The sequence below is a fragment of the Podarcis bocagei genome (genome assembly GCF_964188305.1).
Source record: "Podarcis bocagei genome assembly, chromosome: Z".
Taxonomy (NCBI): domain Eukaryota; kingdom Metazoa; phylum Chordata; class Lepidosauria; order Squamata; family Lacertidae; genus Podarcis; species Podarcis bocagei.
The window spans coordinates 11,159,736-11,180,701 of NC_138140.1; the positions used below are offsets into that span (position 1 = coordinate 11,159,736).

The 20,966-nt window shown below is 40.4% G+C and overlaps 1 protein-coding gene and 1 long non-coding RNA gene across 11 annotated transcripts in view; one reads left to right on the forward strand and one right to left on the reverse strand.

Moving 5' to 3' along the window:
- The window catches only part of RALGPS1 (Ral GEF with PH domain and SH3 binding motif 1), a 224,098-nt gene that overhangs the window by 50,150 nt on the left and 152,982 nt on the right, over window positions 1–20,966 (reverse strand). For all 9 annotated transcript variants that reach the window (XM_081180286.1, XM_081180288.1, XM_081180284.1 and 6 more), the window contains exons 10-11: window positions 12,097–12,234; window positions 9,936–10,029 (exon numbers count right to left, since the gene is read on the reverse strand). In XM_081180286.1, coding sequence (XP_081036412.1) covers window positions 9,936–10,029; window positions 12,097–12,234 — 232 coding nt within the window. The remainder of the gene's footprint in view (window positions 1–9,935; window positions 10,030–12,096; window positions 12,235–20,966) is intronic.
- Window positions 7,018–19,918, forward strand: LOC308579365. Of its 2 annotated transcripts, none has more exons than XR_014004447.1 (4): window positions 7,018–7,900; window positions 9,228–9,427; window positions 11,164–11,419; window positions 18,836–19,918. It is a non-coding gene; the product is annotated as an uncharacterized lncRNA (long non-coding RNA). The 2 variants fall into 2 exon arrangements; XR_014004448.1 differs by having other exon boundaries at window positions 7,018–7,521.

The following is a 20,966-nucleotide window of genomic DNA, read 5'->3' on the forward strand; positions in this document are numbered from 1 at the left end:
AATGTAAGACCTCTGGTCACTCATGCTTACTAGAGAGAGCCTATGCCACAGATAGTTGAATCCCTAGTGATGTATTTAATTACAATCATACCTCGGGTTGAAGTAGCTTCGGGTTGAGCATTTTCGGGTTGCGCTCCACAGCGACCTGGAAGTAACAGACCGCGTCACTTCCTGGTTTTGCTGCTCGCGCATGCGCAGACGCTCAAAATGACGTCACGCGCATGTGCGGAAGGGCGAATCATGACCACGCAGATGCAGGTTGTGTTCACTTCAGGATGCGAACGGGGCTCCGGAACGGATCCCATTCGCATCCAGAGGTACCACAGTATTCAATTATTTGACAGTATTCTCACTCATTTTTTTTCTTACATGAGACTGATACATGTGACACTCCACAGATTTTGTTGGAGTAGCTCAATGCTATTTTACTATGAAATCAATCAATTATTCTAAAGAGAGAGGAAGGAGGAGACAGTGAAAGAAACTCCAGATTGTTTGAATGTATGTTAGCTGGATCTTGGCATGAGTTCAAAATATGGTTTAGCAATGTATCCAAAGTTAGTTCAGAATTACTGTGGCCCACCCACCAGTCATAAAATGATGGTGTAGGGGCACAGCCAGTCACAAAGTGGTGGAGGTGGAATTTGGACTCATCAGTTGTGGTTGTTTTCTATTGATATCTAACCCTTCTCTGGAAATTGCTTCTTTTTCTCCCCCTCAGTCCATTCATTTTGCCTCCTTCCTTCCCATTTCCTCCTTTTCTTCCCTCACACTCCACCAGTCATTTTGTCCAGCCAGTTTCTCCTTTTTCTTTCCATTACTTAACACAGTATCCTACAGCCCTGCTCTCTGACATCTGCTACACATGCGTATTGGTTGTATCAAAAGACTGTAGCAGGGATAAGGAACCTGAGGCCCAGGGGACAAATGCAGTCCTCCAAACCTCTCTACCAGTCCCCTGGGACTCTTCCTAAACCACAACCCATGCCACCTTCTTCAATGGTTCTTCTCCACACCCACTAAGTGCTTTTGACAAGTTGGATAGTGTTCTTAAACTGTGATGATGCTTATTGCTTCCTTTTTTAAATGTCAGCAACTGAGTTTGTAACCTACTGTAATCATATCCTGGTCCAAATCCTGAAAATTTGTTCCATCAGTATTTCATTCTGGTTTCAAGCCTACAAAATTATTCTCAGAGTCTTGGTCCATGACCTGATTATTCAAGAGATTTTATGAGCCAATAAATTATTATTATCCCAAACATGTATATCTTGTTTCCTAAGGGCGGGAGTGGGTTTTGCCACTCATTACTGGCCTGGATATCTGCCTGGTGTCCCTAAATATTGGCAACTCCACTCCACCCTATGGAACTTAAATGGAGAACATAGTTCAGTTAGTACCTCTGCAGGTGGTTTTGTTAAAAGGAAAAAGGAAAAGGGAAAAAAGCAAGAAAAAACTTTGGAGAAACCATTTGATGTTTGATTTGGCACTACTCTTACTTGAACTTTCAGATCTGAGGAAGCAGAATTCAGTTCCCAGACGGGTGCCCTGGTGAGGAAGCATGGCACGCTACCCTCTGGCACAGAATACGTCTATCAATTGTGCTTAAAGTTCAACCACTTACAATTTGTTAAGCATTTGGCTGAGATGTATCTCTAATCATTCCAGGCAAGCAAAGAGTAAGGGGGAGTTTTATAAAAATCTGTTTGTAGGTTCAAAATCATGTTCACTGACTTATTTCCCCTTAACACTCTTTATTTTTATTCACAGTTTATGAATTTAGAAATGCAAAGAAGATACACTGAGCATCTCATTAAATTTCTACTGACAATTCAAAACAAAGAAGGCACCATATTTATTGCATAGCTCCATCCACCTACAATGCAAGCACCTGTTTAAACCAAAACTGATAACATGAAACTGTATCACAAAATAGGGGAAGACTCTGTCTTTAGCAAAACATGTTAATTTCGGCAAGCTGCAAAGGCTTTTCTCAGAAGCCTAATGTAAATAGTGAAACCTTACAGGAAATTATTTTGACAATTTCACCAGACTGAAATTCATACCAAAATTTCTGACCATACTCAGTAGCTCTAATACAGGCTTCCTCAACCTCAGCCCTCCAGATGTTCTTGGCCTACAACTCCCATGATCCCTAGCTAGCAGGACCAGTGGTCATGGATGATGGGAATTGTAGTCTCAAAAATAACTTTTTAGCAGGCACCAAAAACAAAAAAGCACTAGGTACTTAATTTATCTCTGAGGAGCAATCAATCCACAGGGTGCATGTGACAATAGAAAAGGCATTCCTCCTGGTTATCACAAAACAAATCTCTGCAGGCTATGGAACAACCGAGAAGGCCTTGTTTCAAGAGCTTAATGATATAAAATATAATGTAAAGAAAGAGTTTGAACATCCCTTCCCTTCTTTGTGTCTTGATGTAGAGGGTTTGTTGGCAGGAAATTAACCTCAGAATTTTTAACAGGCTAATGCTTTCAGAGCAGAAGTACCTTCTAACCAACAGTCTCTCTAGTCTTTATGGTAAGGTAGAGAACTACAAGGGTCTTTCATTATCCTATTTCTACTCTGCCTTCCCCTCTGATCTGTACGAAACCCTGCAGAAGACTCCAGTTCTCTACTTCCTGCAATGAAGTAGGTAAAGGGACCCCTGACCATTAGGTCCAGTCGTGGCCGAGTCTGGGGTTGCGGCACTCATCTCGCTTTATTGGCCGAGGGAGCCGGCGTACAGCTTCCGGGTCATGTGGCCAGCATGACTAAGCCGCTTTTGGCGAACCAGAGCAGCACACGGAAACGCCGTTTACCTTCCTGCTGGAGCGGTACCTATTTATCTACTTGCATTTTGACGTGCTTTCGAACTGCTAGGTGGGCAGGAGCTGGGACTGAGCAATGGGCGCTCACCCCGTCGTGCGGATTCGAACTGCCGACCTTCTGATCGGCAAGTCCTAGGCTCTGTGGTTTAACCCACAGCGCCACCCACATCCCTTTAGCAATGAAGTACAGAAGAGAGAAAAAAAATAGAAAGCTCTGGATCCAAGGCTAGTCCTATTCAGAGTAGACTCATCTAAAGTAATGTATTCATGTTAGTCATGCCTTTTAATTTCAATGGATCTACTCTGAGAAGAACAACCCGTAGCCATTAACTAAACAAACAAGTCCTTTGCTCCCATGGCTATTCTGAAACAACTATACAACCTCAGAGAGCAAGCAAAGTAGGAAGAAGTAAATTGATGAGAAGGTGGAAGAGTGAAAGGTTCTAATTACTCTTCTTGTCTTATGCAGTAGCTAATTCTTAGCCATCCTGCATCTGTGACCAATTAAACAAACTAAAGGGTAATAGTTTCACATGTCTTTTGAGTGTAAGTGCTAAAAGTGGCTTCCTAGACTGCTGTGACTAATGGAACTCTAAATATAGCTAAGTGTAAATTTGCTATTTGAAAGAGAACAGTTCAGTTGTTTACAAAGTTTGCTCTTTACACAACAATAATGGCTGGAAATAGAGGCTGGCTGGTGCTTCCCAGGCACAATTTGTTTGTTTGTTTGTTTGTAAATTGCCACTATTCAACACCACTATCATGGTGGTATACAATTAATTAAGTCATAGCTGCTTCATTGATTATTTACTTCACAAATCTGTTGTAGTTATACTACAGAGCTTCTACTCTGCCCAGATTTCATGCTTTCTCATCTCAAATGCTTTGAGACAGATACAACTTGCACCCCTCTTTACTCAAGGTTATGCCCATGTAATAATCAGGAAGTAGAATTTTTAGAGCAAATCATTTTGTTTTTCAACCCTTTGCTCACCAAATTACCAGGAAGATCAGCTCAACTTTATTTTAAATATCTGATGGAAGATAAAATCCCAAGGATATCATTGATGGTGGCTAAAGTTTTGTCAGTAGCTGTGAAAACATACGAACAACACAGCACCTGAATCTGGACTAAGACTAAGCAGAGATTATAATAGTTCTATATAATTGTTATTAGGTCACAGTTCTGAATCTGTTTTGCTATTAGATTCTGGTATGCTTTATGTTTTTAATTTTATTTCCAGCCTATTGATTGTAATAAATTGAATGAATGGTGCACGCTGAATCACCTGAGGAATTCTGTTAGTGAAAAGCATTCCTTTGCCACATAATTTTGACTTCTCCCACAATTTCTTCCCAGGCCTCTGGATTTGAAGTCTGTGCAAGAGAGCCCTCTGTACAGATGAACCATAGGAGCACTATTCCCCAAGAGAGGAGGTGCTTGCTGTGTCCCACAACTACATGGTAAACCTGGGCTAGGAGACTGACTACAGTCTAGCCTCTCCAAGAGATAGGAGTGTTGCCTTTGCTGACCCACTTTCAGTGTCTACAGGGCCAAAAGCAAAAAAGGACAGAGGAAACTGCATTATGTGGAGTCAGACCATTGGCCCATCTAGCTCAACATTGCCTACACCAGGGGTTGTCAACCTGGTCCCTACTGCCCACTAGTGGGAGTTTCAGGATTCTAGGTGGGCGGTAGGGGGTTCTATGGCACAAGCTGAATCCTCCTTCCTTTGAGCACTGGTGGGCGGTAAGGAAAATTTCACCATTAGTGGGCGGTAGGTATAAAAAGGTTGACTACCCCTGGTCTACACTGATAGACAGTGGCTTCCTAGGGCTTCCAACAGGGAGTCTCTCCCAGTCACAGCTGGAGATGTTGGAAATTGAACCTGGTACCTTCTGCATCCAAGCAGATGCTTTACCTTCTCAAAAGCGATGTTTTCCACATCGGACAAAAACTATTGATGGAAAAGAGCACAGATGCTGTTTGCTACGGCTCCTACAAGATGCTAGGATCTGTTGCTTAGATAAGCTCAAATGTGCTCTGTGGGAAGCTGAAATAAATTCACATTGCTGGGAAACCAGTCATGAAGGAGATGGTTCCCTGGGTCTTGCCAACTTGAAGTTGTCAATTAGAGGCAGAGAGGCTTGGTTGCATTTGAAACCTAAAGAAAAGAGGAATCCAATTGGGAGGCTGAGGACTGAAGAAATGGAAAGAAATGAATGTTCCAAGGTCAACACAATTTCAAGAGCTGTATTGCTTACACAGGCACTAGCTGGTAATTTGTTCTGCAGCTGTTCAGTGGATAGTCAAGGTGGAAATAGAGAAACTGAAGCTTTCCGGGCAGGGTGTTTGAGCTACATTTAGCATCTGAGTGGGGTGCTTGGTATAGCAGGGGAGACTAGACAGAGAACAGACCCCAAAAATAATGATAAACCACAGACCTTTCCTTTAAAATCATATCAGAAATATGCCTAAAATAGGCCTGTGCAATGTATAACGCAAGGGGAAACCAAAGCCCCATTTGCACAAATGTTCAGCCCTGCAAAGGGTTGCTTTCATCCCACATTATAGAACTACAAAGTAGATGTGGAAATAGACCCCCCAGGCAGTTGGAAGAAAGGAGCCCATGAGCACCTTGGCTTTGTCTATGCTCCAGAACCCTCCACATATAGGTGGAAATGCTAGACTGCAGATTTTTTAAAAAAGTATTAATATATCTATGCAACTTGGCTGGTCAATACAATTTTCTTCTACAAAAGAGATGCGTGAAATAGAAAGGCCCACTAATCGGAACAAAGAAAGCATTTCTTTCTTTTTCTCTGCAGAGATTTCAGCCAGAAGAGACAGGCTTGGAGGAAGTTTCCAGTATATTTCCTGTAACGGAGTAATATTATACAAGGATGAATCTTACATTCTGCCAAGGATAAGAAGTAGCCCCTCCTGAGTCTAACGAATGCTCCTGTTTCAATAAAAAAGGCATGAAAAGACAGAATGTTGAGAGGCCTTTTTCCCCTTATAAGGCCGGAGTGTGCTTGCTATCTCTACAGGGCTTATGCATCCTTTTGGCACAGCACCAGAAATGAGGAGAAATTCAAATAGTATGTGGACTGAGTTATCCAAGAGGAAGAGATTCTGATGAATATTTAAAGAAATTCATACCTTCAGAATCAGTACAGAGACAGAAAAGAAACCCAGTGCAGGACACAGTCTGGATGCCATTCCAAGACCACCTGCAGAGAAAAACCTGCATTGCTGAGCCAACAAACATGGTCATGTAGGGTCTGTATTCTTCCAAAGAAATGTCTAGATTGTTCAGCCTCATTCTGAGAACTTTGTCAAACTCTGATTCCGCCCCCCCTCCTCTTTATTTTGATTCCTGCTACTCAGTCTTTCTAAGGTGTAATACATTTGGAGCTAAAAACAGCACAGCTACTTAGAAAATGGACATTCAGATCAAATGGAAGAGCAAAGGTTGGCCTGTACCAAAATGTATGTAAATACTGCTCACTGTTGCTAGAAAGGCCTCTGTGGAGATTAAAAGCTGTTTTAAGAAAAAAAATACTTTTAAATTACTCATGTTTTGTCCCACTTCCAAGTATTATGTCATGCCCCTAAATATTTAGAGGAACCCTTTGTTTTGTTCTGTCCCACACATAATATTCAAGCTAATGGAAACCTACTGTATATATAATCTTAACATCATCGCATGAATGTGAATCGCTGTCCAAGAACTAAATTAGGCAATGTGGTTAAATTTCTGGCATCCCATCTATGAACCACAACACAGGCGCGCGCGCGCACACACACACACACACACACACACCAATTGCAATTACTCACTTTTCACTAGTGTTACAGGGAATGCTCCCTATGCCTTCAAACAAACACCACAGGAAAACAGAAAGGTAACAAAAAAATTCTCTCATGTAGACCCCACTAATATGTCTGGGAGCTGGAAAGAGCACATATTCTTGCAAACAGAGCTCCCATTTATTTGAATGGAGATTGAATGGAAGGTATTACCAGAAGCGTGTGTTCAAGTACTCATACTTTTTTTGGAGGCTGCTTTTTTTAAAGCTTGTTTTATTTATAATGTTAAGATATAAACCTTTTATTTATCATTTATGCATTTGAAGTATTTATAAAACCAAGAAATGCAAACAAAACAAATCTTTGGGAAACTGTGCCTAGGTACACATTAGCAGCTTAAAATGGAGTGAGGCTGTTTTCCCCAATGCATTTTAAGTTGCATTGGCACATTGTTGCACAAACCAGAGATGGAGCAGGAATATCTTTATCTGTTGTGCATTACTTGCTTTGTTTCCCCATTCCTGCAACCTTCCCAACTCCTATTTGTGAAGCCATCATCTGTCCATGCACAATCATCTAAACATGTGTGATGGCAGTCTCATATGTACACAACTCAGCTTAGTTGTGAAGTAAGTGTGGCTTATGTTAACAAATCAGATGGAAACTGGTTTGAGAGGAAACACATCAAACAGCAGTATTTCTCAAGAAACGACAAGCTAGATATAGATTCTGGTTAATGTCATGTTTACATAGATTCAAATACCAGCGGAGGGGGTGCATTAAAGCCAGAGTAAATGGTAATGCAGCCTACAGCCTATGTGTTGGATACAATGCATAAGACAGAATAGTTGAACTAAGAAAATATTAAAGAGGAGGTAAGGAGGAAAACAAAATGTATCTCTTTAATACCATGATAATAAATACATAAGAGTGTGTGTGTCTGTGAGCTCAGCGTGTGTACAATTTCCAGTGTCGTAGCACATTATTCTTGCTTGCAGATTAATTCTATATTTGCTAATGGCTGTTATTAATGTATTGTAGGGAGTTTATTAACCCACTAGGGATTCCAGAGTCTTCTCATTCTTAACACTGTGTGCCATTTAGTCATAAATACCTGTCAAATTCAAACTGATTTCAACATGTAAATGTTTGCAGACTATATTTTTAGAGTGTAAAACCACAAACTCCTTTCCCTAGGAACCTAGAGGCAAGAAGAGCTTATACACACATTCATACACGTACATCCTGCCACAAGTAAGCTGTACAAAATTTCACCCCATCTTTTTTTAAAAATAGAAGTGATAAGCTGTATTGAAAATATTTTGCAGACAAAGCTTTTTCATCTGGAAGACAGCATGATACATTAAACAGAATTCTGATACAAAAACATCATTACTCCTATGCCTGTGTTCAATCTGATCCAAAAAATAAACCTGTTGATAAGATAAACAAGGTTTTCAGCAGCAAAAAGGCCAGCACTGATTTGATTTTTCTAGCTGCTGTCCAACATGATGAAATAGGGAGAGATTCTGCAGCATGTTTCTCCCAGCAGAAATCTACTCCATGGTATTTTGTGCAGTCCTGGTGTGGATTCCAGAAGAAGAGAGGTGGAAGACACAGGAGTGGCAAATGCATTTTTATCTCTAAGACTGAGCTCTGGAAACACCAGTTCTACGAGTTTTCAGAGTGGCTCATGATTGGATGGGTAAATGCTGGCTTTAGAATGTACATATTGGTTAGTACCTGTGATGCCACCGACATACCACTCTCCTGTGATCTGATCCATAGATAATTTTTCAGTTTTAAAAATTAAATGTGCACCACTTTTAAAACAAGCTTGTGTACTGCTTAAAAACAAACAAACAGCCTGCCTGATGCATATGGAAGGAGGTGAGATTGTGGGATGAAATGGGCGCTCATCTGGCTTTTTGGTATGTGTGTCAGAATAGTTTATGAGTCACATCAGAAAGTAAAAACCTACTTTAAGCAGCAGCAGCACTTGTGATAAGGAGGATTTACAGAGCCACCCTCCCAACACCAACACTGAAAAATTACAATAACAAAATTTAGGAGAGGTGTCAACCAAGAGATTTGTCTGCTGTGCCAGCTTAACTGCAGTATACTGCTCTTTCTTGATTGAATCCATTAATTTTCCCATTCACACAATATCATGGGATCTGAATATGTTTCCAGTGTTCAACCCAAACATTTTTTTAGTAGAAATTAAGAAATTAATGTTCAGACTTTGGGGCTATTGGTGATGTTATCCTGAACTACATGAAGAAGCACTAATGAAGGATGAAACCCTAAGGTGTGCCCTACAATTTGTGAGATTATGTCTAATATTTGCTGGGGCACATGGCCCAATCACTTCCACAAACAAGGGAACTGCAATTAAGCTTGGCTTCCTGCGATACCTGACTATTGGATCCTAGTTTGTTGCTTCCTAACAAGTCAGGTTTATAAACTAGCAGTAAACCATAGTTTAGGCTGCCTAGTAATCCTGGGATCGTGTATTTAGACATCATAGGAAGTTATATGTATTTGTTGTTTCCTGATTTGTTTCTCTTACTTTCTCTAGGAAAGGAGCAAAGTACATCTGATTAGGCAGCATGCCCTACTATGCTACTTGTTCAACATAAACCATGATATGTCAGAAAACTTGGCTTATCCCAACATGACTGCAGACAGTGTCATGCCTTCCTTCTGGATTATGGAGGTACTGCTACCTTTGTGAAGTTTGTTGTCACACATCTCCAACTATCAGGCAACAGTCACAAGGCAATTCTTATATTTTTATTCTGCTTTGCACTATGAATATTAGATGTTGATTACAATTTTATCCTGCCTTTTCCTGAAGGAGCACATCCACCATATGATGAAATATCTACTCTACTTAAATTTCTAATAAGATATAATTGCACAGAATTCAGAAGTGGTCTTCTGAATTTAGTCTGTGGGCCTCATTCATGAATTCTTCAATTTAAGTGCATGGGGCTGTAATGCAATAAAACAACAAGTAGGCCTATCTGGTTTTTATTTTAAGTTTTCACAAAACGGTCTCATTTTGGAAATGAGGTTAGATCTTATAGACAAGTTCCATCTGGGGTTTCACTCAAACCCCTGACAATATCATTACTGTTTAAATATCATTTTTTAAAACAACAACAACAAAAATCTAAGTATATCCCTGCCAGGAGCACCTTTTTAAAAACCCTTTTATTCAAGTCTGAGGCTAGGCCATCTTTTCCATGAACTCAACTGGGCCAAAGGAAAGGATGCTACGTACTTGTAGTTGTCGTCTTCCACAAACTTTTGAAGCTCTTCAATGTACCGGACAGACTTTAAGTATTTTTGCACATGGGGTAACGTTATAAGATGATCTGCATTTTTTAAAAAAAGCACATATAAATCCCATAACTGTCAAGAACAAAAGCAGTTTCAATCACATGCTTCAAACTTTTATTTCCTTGAACTGTCTATGCTGAAATATAACACCAAGCTTTCCCACCAAGGACAGATAGATAGGCTAGTGAAACGGAAATTTCCTCACCATGAATTTCTCATCTCCGAAATTGCCAGAGAGCATTAGACATCTTTAGAATGAAAGATGAGTGCAAGGTGGCACAAAACTCAACCCTCTTCTGACTAGAGATATACTCTATACTTGGTGCCAAACCCTTCCCTGCCAAGTTCACTGCAGTCTGATTCTCCACACTGGACTCCTTATGTTCCCTGCCTGTCCTGTGGAGAGGGAAGCCTGTCAGAATCGAAAAGTAGCATGGCAATCATCTGCAATGTGGGAGAGACTGAAACTTCCTCCATCTCTGTCACAAAAGGGATGGATCAAGAGTTCGAGAACAGTATCATGGACCCAAAATTTGATGGAAGCTGTGAAGATATCTCGACAAACTGTCATATCCCTCCTGCCAGCTTTTAAAGGCGAGATATGGATGCTTGCTCATGAGACTCTTTCTCCCTATGAGAATGGTGTTCTTGGAGGCACGCATTCCTCCAAGGGGCATGGGTCTGCTACCAATCGCAGAGGTGGCACCAAGTTCTTGGCAACAGGACAGAGGTCAGCCCCTCTATTATTATTTATTGAATTTATATACCGCTCAATACCCGAAGGTCTCAGGGCAGTTCATCTAGTTCAGGGACGGCCAACAGGTAGATTGTGATCTACTGGTAGATCGCGGGATGCCTGTGGTAGATCACAGTAGATCGTGGGACCCCTCCCATCCCCGTTCAAAAAAACCCCTGAACAACTTTGGTCAATCCAGTGGGTAGATCACCGCCAGTTTTTTTTTAATTGTGAGAATAGACTGCAGTCTCTTGGAACTTGGACAAGCCTGTAGTTGTTCAGTCTCCCCTCCTGGCTGGTTGACCTATTGTTGGGAACTGCCTTGCATTTCCTGGCTTTTAAACACAAAGGGGAAGAGACTCCACCCTCCCTCTTGGCTGCTCCCTGCTGATGCATCCTTCACACTCTCCTCTTCTTCTTCCTCATCTGACAGCAACCACTACTCCTGCTCTGAGCCAGTCAGGATCTAGTGGATCATGACAAAGCCTAAACTACCTATGGCTGGGCCCCTAGTTGCTGTAACAACATTCAACAGTTCAGCTCCTTACATTGGGAGATCTGAGTGGCTCCTCCCACTGGAGATGCACTCGTGATTGGCCCTACCTACAAGTTCCATTAGAGGTGCCACCTCAAAGAAGTCTAATGCCCTCTGGAGCCTCAGAAAAATCTGATTTCATTGGGCAGAGAATGTAAGTACTGTATTGAGATCAAATCTTCTCTCATCAGGTATGAACACAATAGCTTTTATGGAAATATGTAGTGGAAAATGACAATTGGTAGAAAATCACATTTTTTTGTTATCCAGATCTCTCCTGAATGGATGAAATAAACGGTATATAAATACTGTAAATAACAGAATATAAATAATATTCATAAGGGAAATGGAGGGAGATTATAACACAAAGAGGCACAGCTAGAAAAGTCTGAGGACAGGTTGCAAGGGAAACTGCAGCTATAGAACAAGTCTACATTACATTATTTATTATGAGAATTCAAAAGCCATGCCACTAATTCTGGCAGAAAAAGGCAAAGATTTTCTAGAAATCAGAGTAGGCCACAAGCTCATAGGAAGCACTGAACCTCTCAAGTGGAATTTGGCCATAACGAAAATGTAATGCCATTTATGCAAAGTTTGACTGTAATAAAAAAGTAAAGATGGGGTGTATATATTCATGTCTGCAGACTTAAGCTGGGCCAGAACAACAATCACTTTATCTAATTTTCTAATTTGGCAGAAGCTAAGTGGTTCAGTAGCACAAAGCTTCCTGATCTACATTATCCCTTAAGGCCCCTCTTTGTATGAGGCAGACATCTGGTGCTAATTTACTATATTAAAGAAATATTGGTGAAGAGGAAAATTACCAACCATAGCTACAGGAGACTTGCAAATCAGCAATTATTCGGAGGATATTGTTCATTTGATTGGATCTTTGTTCGTTCTCCATGATGCTGCCTGAAGCAGGATATGCTGAATCAATGTAGATTAAATCCAACAAATAAATCCCTGAAATTAAAGAAGGAAGGTTAAATCAGGTGCTTTATAAAGATACAGGGAAACTTGGTTGCAATAAACAAAAAACCAAGGAACCCCTGGCTATCCACTTGAATAATCTTACTAAAAAACAAATGAGAGCTGAATAATTATAAAGAAAAGGCCCACAGAGTTTTCATCCTACTTGGCACAGAGAACCCTCTTCCCTTATTCAGTCATTGAAATCTCAGCATGTTCAGGATTGCACACTACTGTTGGCCAAATTTTCTACCACACTACACCAGTATATTTTATTGAGTGTTATTTGATCCAAGGACTGGTATTTAACAAGAAAAGAGAAATATTGTAGATACTAAGTTTGTAGTACAAAGTGCATACAAAATGCAGGGAATTTAACCATGGAATTAGGACTGGCATCAAGCTTGCACATCTGTACCAAGACTAATGTTGAGGAATGCTAACCAGGCTAAGCTTTTCAGTAGTATGGAGCTGTGCATTGCTAATATTAACCATGCTCACGACAAACCCTGCTAACATAAACTATGGCCTATGCCAGTATATATGTAACTACGCATCTTGGCTAATGTTGACAAAGAAAGTTGAGGGGAATTGATAGAAAGGAAGGAAGAGGGATGGAACAGCTCACAGCCAGGTGCCAATAACTTCACCGTGGTCAAGAGGTGGTCTGAATTATGTCTGGACTGGCCCAGAGGGAACTGAGAGAAAAAAGAACTGTAAGGGAAAACAAGCTTATCTACTCTCGCATTCCTCTTGTAATATCATTTCTCAACTTAATTCAATTTCAAACCTTCATTTTAAAAGTGAATTAATAGTGATGATGGGAATTGCATACTTCACCTAAACAATGTCCTATCACCACCCCCCAAAAGCAAATCCACATTGAATTCTGCTTCCCCTTTCACAACCAAAATGTTTTTCAGTCCTGTCATCACAATTTGATTCTTGGCATCATTTCAGAGCAATCTTATTGTTTGCAGATCTTGCTTGGTGTAAAATACAGCAAGTGATCATGCTGAGGTTGCATGTTTTCTGTTCTGGGCTAGAAGAGACATTTATTAAGTTTGTGACTCAACAGGAGAAGCCACAATTTAATGGGGAAAGCGTTAGTCATTTGTGGGTTCTTGCTCAAAAATGAACGACAAGCATGTTATTATTTTTGCAAGATATATCCAAGAGTCACCATCACTTTAAACAGATGACAGAGAATTATGCCTACCTGTGAGAACTTGCAAAGGATAAATGAAACATAGTAAGCGCAGGCGGAAAGGAAGCATGGTTGACTTGTACTTCGGGAGTCTTCCAGGAAGTTGAATATAGGAATACAAATTAGGATCGCATCTTGTTTGGGTAATTCAGGTCAAAATAGTCATTAAGTTAGATCCAACTAAGTCCTACTCTGAATAGACCCATTGAGTTTAAAGGGTCTAAGGTTAGCCATGCCCATTAATTTCAATGGGTCTACTCTGACCAGGGCTAGCATTAGATACAACTTATTGGGTGGTCTTCAACTTTTGTGCACTTCTGAACGTTCCATCTGTGCATGCATTGCAGCTCCCCTCTCCTCGCCCTGCAGGCTATTCTAACCTGCCCTGAGCCAATTTGGGGGCAAAGGGAGGATGCAGAGGAAACAGAGTGGGAAAGCCCCACTGCACAAGCAGTCCTTGTGCAAGTCTTCCATTGGTGAGGCATGTTAGATGAATCCTGCCCATAATATTCCCCCCATAGTCTTTGATATTGCATGAATTATGTTTAATTATTGATTGCATTTTAAATTGTGTTTTACTATTTTTAACTAAACTGATTTTGAACATTTTTGTAAATGGAGTGTTTCCAGTATTTCTATTGCTGATAGCAACAAATACCAAGAAACATTATATTTGGCTATTTGGTAAAATTATAGCTGCTGAGAACAATCCAACCCCATAACCCTAGTCAGGGAAAAAGTGAGCCTTAGTGAATCTTGCTAGTGACCACTGTCACTGAGGGAATAAAGGTACAGCTATTAAAAAGCATGGTCTTAAGAGATCGTCACTGAAGTTGCTGCTCGCTCTCTCTCGGGGGGGGGGGAGAGTGCAGCATAAATTAGTTTTGCCTTTGTGTGAATGCTAAGGAATTCATATGAAGCTACCTTGTAGCAAGTCAGACCACTGGGACTCACTAGCCCGGTGCCGTCTACTCTCAATGGCAGTGGCTCTCCATGTTCTGAGACAAAGATCCTTTTAAGTGGAAATGATAGGGACTTTATAATTGCTCTGCCAGTGGGTTATGGCCACCCACTCATCTTGACACTTAAGATATTTGGGAATTGTTGAGATGTCTGCATGCACCAAATAAGTGAACAGGATGATGATCAAGCGAAGAATGTAGTTATGTTACACCTATGTTTTCTGTATGGTTCAAAACAAATGGTATATTCCAGATGAAACAAGAAACTATTGAGTGATGTTTCTAGAGTAGCATATACTCTATAAAGGAGAACAAACAATAAATGCTTTGTGTTTGCCAGAGCAATCATTTTTAACTTCACTGCGCCCGCCCCGCCGCCCAAGTTTGTGATGCATACAACATCTAAGGAGTTCTGTTAGAAGAGGAATAAAACCTTAATTCGTGAGTTTCTGGTGAAACTGTACTAGTGTTCACTGGTTCTTGGTGATACAAAACAGAATTCAAAAGCCATGCCACTAATTTTGCTTGTTCAGGGGGACTCTGAACTTGGCAGGATCCTCTGCCAAATCACCTTCAATCTAGAATATATTTCAAAATTAGTTCCTGATGTGTGTGTGTGTGTGTGTGTGTGCGCGCGCACACACACACACACACACACACACAATTCAAAGAAAAGAGAAAAGAATTCCACTTCTATCTATGCAAATCCCTGGCTATGCCTACCTTTCTGAATGTCAGCCATACTACTTGGTACATAAGGGAGCCTCCCTCATGTTGGTGTTTTGAACTACAGCTCCTGTCATCCATGACCATTGGCTGCAGTGGCTGAGACTGAAGTGTGCCTAGTTCAAGATGTCTGGAGGGCTCACAGCTGGGGGAGGATGCTAGAGGACTGTGAAGATGGGGGAGTTGCACTCATGGTTCGGAGTGGGAACCCAATGAAATTTGATTTGTTTCTTTTGCTGTCACATGGACTTGCTACATTTACAATGGTTCACAGGCATAGCAGTATGGGAAAATCTGTTTCAACATAATAGGGTATCTTCAAAAATTAATCAAAAGATGAATTCTAATAAAACCTTAATGAGCGAAAGTATTAGAAAGAAAGGATGTTCAAGTTACCTACTAGATGCCCTAGGCCAGCCTGACTCATTTATTGGTTTTCCATTACCATAGGCAGCTAATATTATTCTGAAAAGTGCCTTTGCAGAAACACAGGAAACTAGTGGGGCAAGGACTCTTGGTGGCTTCTGCCTTATAAAAGCAGCACCAAGCCCAATCCTTCCCAAATTGTCCAGGAAAATGTTCCATGTAGTTTCCTCTCCTTTCCCCACACCTCCTCTTTGTGTTTGTCCAAAGAAAAACCTCTACGAGTGGAAAGTGGCATGCAGGAAACCATGTAATATAATCTAAAACTGAAGCTTGTTATTTCCACATTTCAAGCTTTGCCGCAAAGTTCTAACAATTCCATTACATCAGGGGTGGGAAACCTCAAGTCCAGAGCTGAATGTGGCCCTCCAAGCATCTCTATCTGGTCCCCAGGACTCCCCTCAGGTCACTTACTGTCCCTGTTTCGTATCTTCCATGCATGTTTCTGCCTGCCTGGAATGTATCTTTGAATACTGATAATGCCTCTTCCTTCCCTGGCTGAGGGATAGAGAGAGATCTGTGACGGTATGTAGACACTAGACTACTGTACAAAGGTAAAATGTACACGAGTTGCTCCAACAACATTTACTTCTGAACCACTTGTGACTGGCATGTGGCCCCTCGAAAGTTGCCCAGAGTGAAATGCAGCCCATAGGCTGGAAGTTTTCTCATCGCTGCCCTACAATATGTTATTTTGCCTATTTTATTGAGAACCTCACAGCTTAAAACACTACTTTTAATTTGGGAGTGTGGTATTATTTATTAAATAGTTACAGACTTTAACATTTGTACTGCAAAACCATGTTGTAAAACATTGTTATAAGGTCTTGGGTAATATAACATCTTCATGTTGTCTTCTCCATGCAGTCTGTTCAGATTGTGCCATTCTCTGAAATGGAACTGATTTTTTTTATTTATTTTTTACTACATAGCTTCATAATTATTATAGTTTCCTGCTAGCTCAAGTTAAAACATTTCTATATAACTCCCTTGTGCTTTCAAGCTCAATTGCTCCTTATGGAACATAATACACTGACAACTGTATATGTGAATGAGCAGCATTTGCAAGTGGGCAGTATGCACACAGAGGCAGCTGTTGTCAAATGAAACATTTAGAAAACCCAAACTCTCAATGGATGGAATGACACTACAGCTGCTGAGAAGTCCAACCCCATGGTATTCATACTAGGAAACCTTAGGCAGCTTCACAAAACCTTGTTTCGTGGATGGTAATCACTGCTTGTTTTGAGATGCTAACTCTTGAGCCTTCTCAGCTATGGCACCTGGTCTTCAGAATTCCATCTCCTGGCTGCTTTTTAGAAGTTTGTAGCAACATTCCTTTTTCTTAAGCTTTTAATCTCTGCACTTACTGATATGACTATGTCTGTTCCTGAATAGTATGGAACCCTACTGAAAGGGGTTGGTTCATGGGCGTAACCAGGATTTTTTTCGCGGGGGGGACACAGAAAGTTGTTGAGGTAAAATTCCCCCCAAAATCCCATTGTGGGGGTCAGGCTTCGGGGGGGGGGGGACAAGTGCCCCCTTGCCCTCCTTGGCTATGCCCATGTGGTACTGATAGGAAAGGAGAAAATATCAGAAAATTGGGAGATCCACTCACAGAAGGTAGCTTCATCTTTTTGTTTTTTGAGAGAGAATGCAGTTATGATTAAATACTTTTTTGTGTTTTCTTGCCCCGCCTTGGAAAAGAACACACTAAGATTTCAGAAATGAATTGTGCTTGCTCCTAAAGCTACACTTGTGGGGTTTTAAAACATCAAACTATCATGATAAATTCCAAAGACTAAAATAACAGGAACAGCAGCTGTGAGAGAGTCAAATGTAAATTCCGTCCCCCTCAGAGTAGAGGCAAGCCATCACAAAATACTGAATAGGGCACATCTCAAGCAAAAAACCTCCAGGCCTGGACAATATAGGGAAGCTTTCAAGGATCACTGATAATAATTAACATGCTATTATAACTTAATGCAAGAACACATGTAGAAAATAAATGCACAGAACATTTTGGGGGTGAATAGTTTATGTCAATGTAATCTGCTTATAATCGAACCAAATATAACCCAATATTTTGAATTTACAAATATTTTTTAAAAATCATTTTCCCACCTGGGAAACTGAAATTCATTCCTGCAGATGAATTTTTCTCATGTGTTATTTAACATCCAGCAATGTTTTGGGATTGCAACCTACAATCCTAAATGATTTAATTTCACAAGAAGTAATGGGAACTGAAGGAAAGTCAAGTGGCTCAACAGAGTTGTTAAATATTTGAAAAATACATAACATACCATTTACTCAAAATACTTCTTGGAAATATATTCCCTTCTTTCATGTGAGTCACATTCAACATTCTCCCCACAAGCATGCTTAGAATTGCAACTTTAAGGTAAATTAACACAACCAAATAATTCAGATGGGTTTGTTTTTCTGTGTTCAACATGTGTATTTGATCACTGTAAAAATCCAATGTGAGTAAGAATCCTATCAGTCTGGATTCTGAAGCACTTCTTTTTTCCCCTGGGAAGGTCCTCCTGCATAACTGGGCTTTTCCTGGCACTTTTCTCTTGTCCTCCAACAAACCAGAATTAGCTGTCCTCTTCAACCATATAGAACCATATAGGTAAGCAAACTTTTTCAGTGGGGGGCTGGTCCATTGTCCCTCAGACCTTGTGGGGGGCTGGACTATATTTTGAAAAAGAAAGAACGAACGAATTCCTATGCCCCACAAATAACCCAGAGGTGCATTTTAAATAAAAGCACACATTCTACTCATGTAAAAACACGCTGATTCCTGGACCGTCTGCGGGCCGGATTTAGAAGGCGATTGGGCCACATCCGGCCCCCAGGCCTTAGCTTGCCTACCCATGATATAGAATGATGGAAGTCACATCTAACTGGGCACCTTTATTGAAGAAGAGTTGATGCTTGCATTCTAGGTGTCACAGTAACCCTAGTGACACAGTGTGAAGTGATACTCTGTCTACATACTCATACTAGAATAATCCCAAGAAAAGCAAATGGTGAGTCAGGGAGCAGCCACATCTTTTCATCTAGGATAAAAGCATGTTTTAAAATACAAATCCACAGGTCCATGTAACAAATCATACAGGTTGTTTAAACATGCTTGGTCTAGTCCTTTTGGATAGCGGGGTTCAAGATACTCTCTAGCAGCTATTTCATTTTTGGCTGAAAAAGTGTTTTCTCCTGAGAAAATTATTTCTGAAAGCCATTCTTAATTTGTTTTTTCTCCTCCTCCCAGCATGCAGCACACCTGAGGAAACAGTGGGCCCTTTTGCAATTTCTGTGTACTTTCATCTTAACTGTCCTTCTTCCAACTGAATCGACATTCATTTTCTTAACTCAACCTAGTGTGTGGCGTGGATTAATTTAAGCATGATACTTTGTTCTGTATTTTGCACTGTTATAGTTTAAGCGATCAAAAGCTGCAAGACAGAGCATGGGAATACTGAAATTGCTGCTTTCCCTGGTTGGAGGTAGACAGTAACTCTGACATTAAAAAGACCACTTCATGTCACCAAGTGCCAAGTCATGGATGAGAACTGCATGTGCCTGTTGCATTTTCCCTTCTGGCATGAAGAACTGCATTTTCTGCAATTTGTCAAATGAACTTGATTTCACTGATTTTACATTTGTGGATATACCACTTCTTCCAACATTTCAATGCTGATTCTTCAGGGAAACTTAAAAAAAATAATCCTTCAGAATCCAGGAACTGGTTTTTTTATCTAGCAATTTGGTACTTGTTCCCACAAATTCGATGTATTTTAGCATTTTCAGACAACCCCTTAATATGTAACCCAATTCAGATAAATGATGGAAGACCATGCAACTTGTACCAGCTTGCAGAACTTCCTTAATGTGTGGTGGGGGGTCAGAAGAATACACAGCAGCTCTCACAGCCAATGATTTCTTGTAGCTGTAGGTGCTGGAGCCCAATACAACAAGCTGCTCTTTCTCCTTCTTTTGAAACTTTCCTCAATAGGTAATAAAAATATATATTCCTATGTTGCTGGTTCCCATTCCTGCCTGAGCTGTTACAGGTTTGCTCAACAATTTCACCACTTTCATAATGCCTGTGCAACCTGTATAGAAGCTTGCCTGTTAGTCGATGATTTTACATACTGGAAATAACTCACTGTTTGCTTTCAAAGGCAACATCACTACTTAGATGCTCTTCAGGACAACGTGCTCTTTAGAACCAGTATCGTCACCAAATGTGCCCTAATACTGCATGACTTCATAAGAAACCAATGTGTGTTCCCTTTAACTACATTTCTGTTCTGTTAGTACAACAACTGCAATAAATGGATAGTTAAAACAATTCTGAGATATGAAGCAATTATGTCCATCTTTAAGAATAAAAATTATTTCATTTGCTCTGTTTTATTCCTGACAAATAACAGCTAAGCTACATATTACAATAAATTTATGAGTTCTACACCATTCATGGTTCCTTTGGGGGGGGAATATTTGGGGACACTGAAACTTGGCAAAAGGATATGGAAATGAGGAAAAAGAGAACAGAATGATGATGGTGGAATTGGATGTGGTGGAAGTTTTTGAACATTCACTACAATTAAGTGTGACCAGTACAGGCAGGCTAGAATTGGTAACTTTGGAACACTGGGTAGAAAAAGAATGTATTAAGTATTTCAGAGCACCTTAAATACTCCCATGAGGGTGAAACTGCAGCTGAACTAAGCAGGCAGATGCTTCATATGGTTTCTAGAGCTGCACTAAAGCTGTCATGGAAGTAAAAACATCCACCCCCAACACCTGTAACTCTGGTGTGAAAGGAAATATAGCCAGCAGGAAATGTTACAGTGGCAACATCTTGTGTGGGTAGTCTTTCTCGTTGGCATGCAGACCTGGGAACACCCACCTAAAGAAGTCTGAGATGGTAAGCTCAATTTCCAAAAGCTTTAAATTATGTGTGGTTGGAAAAAAACAAAAGACCTGTGAAACCATGCAGTAACAGGTCATTTTTTTTGTAATTGTTGCCTTGCTGACCCAGAGTAAAATTTAACTGAATTCCTAGCTGGGACAATAATTTCTTTACAAATAAAAGTCAGTAATGAACCAAGGGGACACAACAGCAAGTGACTGTGGATAGAGAAAAATATCTTATTCCCAAACTGTTGCCCAAAAGTATGGAAATAGTATGTGCTTTCCAAAAAATTAGCAAATGCTTTCTCTAGTGTTTCTTCTCATTTCTGATATTCTGTTTCTGCTTTTTCTTCTGGCTAGATAAAAGTGTGTGTGGTGGTATAGCAGCAAAATCTAGAAGTGTGATACTGTAGGTTAAATGATGGGGGAAAGTATAAAACTTTACAGAATGAAAATACATTAATATAAAAACTCAGCTAGAT